At 49.3% G+C, this 7825-nt stretch overlaps 1 protein-coding gene across 1 annotated transcript; it reads right to left on the bottom strand.

Moving 5' to 3' along the window:
* Positions 1 to 1582: 1582 nt before the first annotated feature.
* On the bottom strand, positions 1583 to 7028 carry LOC121303009 (TATA-binding protein-associated factor 2N-like). The gene is made up of 4 exons (XM_041233405.1): positions 6656 to 7028; positions 5516 to 6039; positions 3794 to 3869; positions 1583 to 1716 (listed from the first exon to the last, which is right to left on the bottom strand). The coding sequence occupies exons 1-4, from the start codon at positions 7026 to 7028 to the stop codon at positions 1583 to 1585; spliced, it is 1107 nt and encodes a 368-aa protein (XP_041089339.1).
* Positions 7029 to 7825: the final 797 nt, after the last annotated feature.

The following is a 7825-nucleotide window of genomic DNA, read 5'->3' on the forward strand; positions in this document are numbered from 1 at the left end:
TGGCTGTATCAGATCAATATCAGGCGCTATCACAGTATATATTAGTACAGTATATAGAAGTCTCGTGGTCCCATCCAGTAAAGGACGGCCCCTACAGCCTGGATATCGCTGGTTCGGTCAGGGCCGGGAGATCCCAGGGGGCAGCGCAAGATTAGCCGAGCACCGCCCGGGGGGGGAGGAGTTCAGGTAGGCAGGGTAATCCTGGGTTCACTGCGCACCAGCGCCCCCTGTGGAAGGCAGGGTGCCTGCGAGTCTGCTGTGGAGCCACTAGGATCTGTGTTGTCCTCCGGCACTACAGGTCTGGCGGGGCTCAGGGGTCCAGCGGTTAAAGGGGCTTGATACCAGGAGGTATCAGTGTAATAATAATAATAATAATAATAATAATAATAATAATAATAATAAAAACTCACTTCTTGTACAGGTGGGTGTCGCACATTCACCTCTCTTGAATCCCTCCAGAGAAAAAGGAGTCGGGCGGCCAGCCTGCGGGCTGCTTCGCTGTCTGCTTTGTTTCCGTTGGCGTGGGGGGGGGGACTGGCCCGACGGCTCTCCCACAGCTTCTCCCAGTCCAGTCCGAGGGGTGGGGAGGGTCCGGTAGGATCGACCCTGTCCAAGGCCTCTAGAGACACTTGGGGGGGGGGGGGGGGGGGGGGGGCTCAGTTAATTAATTACAAGCACAATGTAATGGGATTCAAGATCACTGTATGGGGAGTCGAATCGCTAGCCCCCCCTCGGGAGCTTATATATGGATTATTAAATTGATGTATTATTATTATTATTATTATTATTATTATTATTATTATTATTATTATTATATATTATTATTATTCTTTATCCAAGGATAGCACATTCAGTGCAATAACTGCCTCATGTTAAGTTTGTTATCTACGTCTCTATTTTAAGATACACACGATTTTTGTATTTTTTTCTCGAACCTGGCTGCTGGTTTCAATGGGATTAATGGGATGTGAAGCACTGGTTTCCTCCGAAACCCCACTGAGTTTGGAAACTGTGTGCTTTAGTTTTGGGACGATCAATCAATGCAGGGATCAGCAGCCAGACGCTCTCCACCTCCATCGCTGCCTTCAAATGTATACATGAGTTAAGAAATTGATTTTCAGAAGCTTCGCTTAGCGCTCCTTGAAAGGGGAACAGCGATAATAATGTAATATCACTCCGGCTAATTATTATTATTATTATTATTATTATATTATTATTATTATTATTATTATTATTATTATTAAATTAGTCATTTTAGCAGATGCTTTTATCCAGAGCGACTCACAGAGACCAGGGGGGTGAACTCTGCTTCATCAACAACCGCTGCTGCTGCAGAGTCTCTTCCAATAGGACCTCGCTTGTTTTGTGTCTGAAGGATGGAGCACAAGGAGGTTCAGTGACTCGCTCAGGGTCACACACAGTGAGTCGAGTCAGTGGCTGGGATTTGAACCTCCTGGTATCAAGATGCTTTGCTGTAACCGCTGGAGCACCGAATCTCCTAGAATTCTAGGTTTTTAAAACCTAAAACCCTGGTTGTTTTTTGTTTCTTAATGAAAAAAAGGATCTAATAGGAAACGGCCTCCTACCTCTCTATATCAGCAGAGTCGCTGTCCGGGGCTTCAGAGTACATCACAGGGGTGAGATCTCCTGGCTCCGCCCTCTCCTCCTCCCCCTGCCCCTCCCCCTTCGAGGCATCGACCAGGGGCCCCTGAGCAGCTGAGGGGTTAAAAAGATTTGATTCGTTCTGTCGCTGACTCAGTCGGGTTCCTTTCAGCATTTCTAAATTCAGCACACTGTGTGTGTGTGTGTGTGCGCATGCATGTGTGTGTGTGTGTGTGTGCGTCCGTGTGCGTGTGTGTTTGTGCGTGTGTGTGTGTTTGTGCGTGTGTGTGTGTGTGTGTGCGTGTGTGTGTGTTTGTGCGTGTGTGTGTGTGTTTGTGCGTGTTGGTGTGTGTGCTGTGTGTGTGTGTGTGTGTGTGTTTTTGTGTGTGTGTGTGTGTGTGTGTGTGTGTGCGTGCGTTTGTGCGTGTGTGATGTGTGTCTTGTATGTCAATTGTGTGTGTGTGCGTGCACACGTGGGTGTTTGTGCGTTGTGCGTGTGTTTGTGCGTGATGTGTGTTTGACAGTGTGTGTGTGTGTTTGTGCGTGTGTGTGGTGCTTTGTGCGTGTGTGTGTGTGTTTTTGCACGCAGACGTGTGTGCGTTGCCTTCACAGTGTGGTGTGTGGCGTCACGTGTTTGTGCGTGCGCACGTGGTTGTGTGTTTGTGCGTGGTGTGTGTGTGTGTTTGTGAGGTGCGTGTGTGTTGTGCGTTGTGTGTGTCGCCGCTTTGTGACAGTGTGTTCCACGTGTGTTTGGTCTTGTTTGTATTGTGCGTGCGTGTGCGTTTGTTGGCCTATCGGCGTGAGTGTGTGTTGTGCGTTGCGTGTGTCAGCTCGATGTTGTCATCGTGTGTGGTTTGGTCAGTCAGCCAAATTGTCAGTTTCTCTCGTGAATGTTGAGTTTTGAAGCAAGAAACACTGTCAAAACAAAGTATTTTTTAAGCAAGAAAGCTGGTCTTAGTATGAACAAAGAGTCACTCTCAAATGTATTTTAAAGACAGAAACTGTATGAAAAGCACGTTAAGCATTGTAAAGCACAGAGAGGTCTGGTAAAGCATAGGGAAGCATTGTAAAGCACAGAGAGGTCTCTGGTAAAGCATAGGGAAGCATTGTAAAGCACAGAGAGGTGTGGTAAAGCATAGGGAAGCATTGTAAAGCACAGAGAGGTACTGGTAAAGCATAGGGAAGCATTGTAAAGCACAAAGAGGTCTGGTAAAGCATAGGGAAGCATTGTAAAGCACAGAGAGGTGTGGTAAAGCATAGGGAAGCAGTGTAAAGCACAGAGAGGTCTGGTAAAGCACAGGGAAGCATTGTAAAGCACAGAGAGGTCTGGTAAAGCACAGGGAAGCATTGTAAAGCACAGAGAGGGTCTGGTAAAGCACAGGGAAGCATTGTAAAGCACAGAGAGGTCTGGTAAAGCACAGGGAAGCATTGTAAAGCACAGAGAGGTCTGGTAAAGCATAGGGAAGCATTGTAAAGCACAGAGAGGTCTGGTAAAGCACAGGGAAGCATTGTAAAGCACAGAGAGGTCTGGTAAAGCACAGAGAGGTCTGGTAAAGCACAGGGAAGCATTGTAAAGCACAGAGAGGTCTGGTAAAGCACAGGGAAGCATTGTAAAACACAGAGAGGTCTGGTAAAGCACAGGGAAGCATTGTAAAGCACAGAGAGGTCTGGTAAAGCACAGGGAAGCATTGTAAAGCACAGAGAGGTCTGGTAAAGCACAGGGAAGCATTGTAAAGCACAGAGAGGTCTGGTAAAGCATAGGGAAGCATTGTAAAGCACAGAGAGGTCTGGTAAAGCATAGGGAAGCATTGTAAAGCACAGAGAGGTCTGGTAAAGCACAGGGAAGCATTGTAAAGCACAGAGAGGTCTGGTAAAGCATAGGGAAGCATTGTAAAGCACAGAGAGGGATGGTAAAGCATAGGGAAGCATTGTAAAGCACAGAGAGGTCTGGTAAAGCATAGGGAAGCATTGTAAAGCACAGAGAGGTCTGGTAAAGCACGTAAGAGACTCTGCAGCAGCAGCAGTTGTTGATGAAGCAGAGTTCACCCCCCCCTAGTCTCTGGAAGTCGCTTTGGATAGGAGCCTGCTTAACGACTCATTGATATGAATTATAAATGTAATCTTGCAGTGCTTCAGTACAAGTGCTCATCAGCGGTCTGTGTGTGAAAGCAGGGAAGCAGCTCAACATTACCTCCAGCGCTCTCTGCAGCAAATATTTCTGCAGCCTGTGTGAGAGGAGTCTCCTCAGGGCTGGAAGAGGGAGGATCCTGGAGATAAAAACAGGACGGTTACAGAGGATTAAATCATGGTAACTATATAGTAAATTATCTGTGTTGAGAGGTATTTCAAACAGTCCCTGTGTTGAGAGGCATTTCAAACAGTCCCTGTGTTGAGAGGTATTTCAAACAGTCCCTGTGTTGAGAGGTATTTCAAACAGTCCCTGTGTTGAGAGGTATTTCAAACAGTCCTTGTGTTGAGAGGTATTTCAAACAGTCCCTGTGTTGAGAGGCATTTCAAACAGTCCCTGTGTTGAGAGGTATTTCAAACAGTCCCTGTGTTGAGAGGTATTTCAAACAGTCCCTGTGTTGAGAGGTATTTCAAACAGTCCTTGTGTTGAGAGGTATTTCAAACAGTCTCTGTGTTGAGAGGTATTTCAAACAGTCCCTGTGTTGAGAGGTATTTCAAACAGTCCCTGTGTTGAGAGGCATTTCAAACAGTCCCTGTGTTGAGAGGCATTTCAAACAGTCCCTGTGTTGAGACGGATTTCAAACAGTCCCTGTGTTGAGAGGCATTTCAAACAGTCCCTGTGTTGAGAGGCATTTCAAACAGTCCCTGTGTTGAGAGGTATTTCAAACAGTCCCTGTGTTGAGAGGCATTTCAAACAGTCCCTGTGTTGAGAGGTATTTCAAACAGTCCCTGTGTTGAGAGGCATTTCAAACAGTCCCTGTGTTGAGAGGCATTTCAAACAGTCCCTGTGTTGAGAGGTATTTCAAACAGTCCTTGTGTTGAGAGGTATTTCAAACAGTCCCTGTGTTGAGAGGCATTTCAAACAGTCCTTGTGTTGAGAGGTATTTCAAACAGTCCCTGTGTTGAGAGGCATTTCAAACAGTCCCTGTGTTGAGAGGCATTTCAAACAGTCCCTGTGTTGAGAGGCATTTCAAACAGTCCCTGTGTTGAGAGGCATTTCAAACAGTCCCTGTGTTGAGAGGTATTTCAAACAGTCCCTGTGTTGAGAGGCATTTCAAACATTTCCTGTCCAGACTTCTTATTAAGAGGCTTCTTTATAGAACAGCTGCATTTCCTGTTTATAAAAATACCTTTAAAAAAACACGAGTCCCCTGATTCACTGCTTCTATACAGTCGCTTTTACCTCAGTGGACTATACAGTGTGTGTGCACACACACACTTGTGCTTGGTGTGTGTGTGTGTGTGTGTGTGTGTGTGTGTGTGTGTGTTCTCAGTGTCCTCAGTGTTGTCAGTCAGTGTATCTCACAGTTCGTTTGTCTCAGTGTGTCTCAGTGTCACAGTGTATCTATGTGTGTCTCAGTGTTTCTGTGTGTCTCAGTGTATCTCTGTTTGTCTCAGTGTGTCTCACTGTGTCTCAGTGTGTCTCAGTGTATCTCTGTCTGTCTCAGTGTGTTTCAGTGTGTCTCAGTGTATCTCTGTGTGTCTCAGTGTGTCTCTGTGTGTCTCAGTGTGTCTCAGTGTGTCTCAGTGTATCTCTGTTTGTCTCAGTGTGTCTCACTGTGTTTCAGTGTGTCTCACTGTGTCTCAGTGACTCAGTGTGTCTCAGTGTGTCTCAGTGTCTCAGTGTAAAGCACAGAGAGGGAAGCAGCATGCTGCTTGGGGAGCGTTTCTAGGGGGATTTATGCCTGACAGCGGCTTCCTGATTGTGAAACAGTTCAGTAATTACCTGGGCCTCTCGTTCCTGTTCCTGCACGCGACGCCCTTCCTCTCTCTCCCCCACAGCCAGAAACACAGGACTGCCCTCTCCGCTGGGCTCTGGAGAGCCTGGGATAGGAGCCGGGTCACTGACCTCCTCGCGGTCCAGACCACTGTCCCCTGTCACGCTGTCCCCTGTCTCACTGTCTCTAACACCTCCCTCTCTGTCCCCTGTCAACATGTCTCTAACACCCCCCTCTCTGTCCCCTGTCACACTGTCTCTAATACCCCCCTCTCTGTCCCCTGTCACACTGTCTCTAACACCTCCCTCTCTGTCCCCTGTCTCACTGTCTCTAACACCCCCCTCTCTGTCCCCTGTCTCACTGTCCCCTGTCTCACTGTCTCTAACACCCCCCTCTCTGTCCCCTGTCTCACTGTCCCCTGTCTCACTGTCTCTAACACCCCCCTCTCTGTCCCCTGTCTCACTGTCTCTAACACCCCCCTCTCTGTCCCCTGTCTCTGTGTAACAGTCTGACTGCTTAACAGCAATGGAAGCTGAGGGTAGAGAGGGAGGAGGGGGAGGAGAGGGGGATGCGGAGGGTGAGGGAGGAGAGGGGGAGGGTAGAGACAGAGGAGGGGGAGGACTCCCCCTGGGAGGGTGGAGGGGGGGGGGGGAGGGGGGGGGAGGGAGAGGGAGGAGAGGGGGAGGGTGGAGAGGGAGGAGGGGGAGGAGAGGGGGATGCGGAGGGTGAGGGAGGAGAGGGGGAGGGTAGAGACAGAGGCTGAGGTGGAGGGGGAGGGGGCGGGTGGAGGGGGGAGGGACAGGAGGAGCCGGCATGCCCCGGCTCTGAGGGGTGTAGGGATCCTGGAGAGGGCTTCTCCCCTACGCCTCCCACTCCCTACTGGGGAGGTGGACGGGGGGAGGGTGGGAGGAGGAGAGGGAGGAGGGGTGGGATGCGGAAGGGTGAGGAGAGGGAGGAGAGGGGGAGGGGGGAGAGGGTGAGGGAGGAGAGGGGGAGGGTAGGGGGAGGGGGAGGAGGTGGAGAGGGAGGAGGGTGAGGAGAGCGGGATGCGGAGGGTGAGGGAGGTGGAGATGGGGAGTGAGAGCCCTCAGTCCCCCCCTCTCTCCCCTCCTCTCCCCGGCTCAGCGGGTTGTCAGTCCACGCCACACTCAGCTCGTCCAGGCTGCCCCGCTCTGTGCCACTTGAACCCGAGTCCCAGGGAGGCTGGTCCGGCCCCTGCAGGGGTGACTCACCCCAGTATTCTGCAGAGTCCTGCCCCCCTCCCTCCCCTCGCTCACTGTCCTCCACTGGACCCCTCTCCTCTCCACGATCCTGCCCTAGATTCTGATCCCTGTCCCAGGGCTCCAGGTCTCCTGCCACTCCTTCTCCTTCTTCTGTGTCCCTTCCTCCCTCCCTTCTTTCTCTCACTCCTTCACCCCTCTCCTCCCCTCCTCCTCCTCCTCCTCCTCCCTGACTCTGAGCTCCCGAGTCCTGGTTGCACAGCGGCTCCCCCTGGTGGATGGGTTCAGAGTCTCTCTCCATTGCACAGTGGCGATGGCAGGAAATAAATAAAATAGAAAATATATATATATGGAAATAAATAATCTGGGTTTGTTTGTGTTTTTGGGTTCTGTTTCGGTTCCGGTTCTGACAGTTGGTTTCTGTTTCTGTTCGGTCCGAGGCCCACGGGACTGCAGGTGTTAGCTGGTTGCCATGGTTACTACAGCGACACCTCCGTCAGGAGGCTGGTCCTGTGAGTCAAACAGAGAGAGAGAGAGAGAGAGAGAGAGAGAGAGAGAGAGAGAGAGAGGAGAGAGAGAGAGAGAGATATGTTTAAATACAGTGTATATTATTTATTTATTATTGATTTATTGATTTGTCAGGCTCCTTTATCCAAGGCGACTCGCAGGTGTTCCAGGGCAGTGCAGGGTTACAATGCAAGCTTCATATTTAAACACAGTGTAGTTTACAGTAAGTGCAATAATACTAACAACGCTGAGAGTGTCCACTAGGATCCAAGTCACCGTCCCAGATTGTATATTTCGAAGTTACATGGTGTTAAATGTTTAGGTTAAAACGTAAGACTAAGACCAAGACTAGGATATGAAGGATTTGACGACATGCAGAAAGGAGGATAGAATAGGGAGTTAACGGGTCAGTACTAAAGTAAATGTGAACCAAAAAAAGAAAGAAGAAAAGTAAAAGAATAGAAAGAAAGAAAGAAAGAAAGAAGGAAAGAAAGAAAGAAAGAAAGAAAGAAAGAAAGAAAGAGAGGAGGAAGAGAAGGAAAGAAAGAGAGGAGACCGCATATAAAAGTGGATCTGGTCAGTTTCCGGGTC

Source organism: Polyodon spathula, chromosome 31 (assembly GCF_017654505.1).
Source record: "Polyodon spathula isolate WHYD16114869_AA chromosome 31, ASM1765450v1, whole genome shotgun sequence".
Lineage (NCBI taxonomy): Eukaryota > Metazoa > Chordata > Actinopteri > Acipenseriformes > Polyodontidae > Polyodon > Polyodon spathula.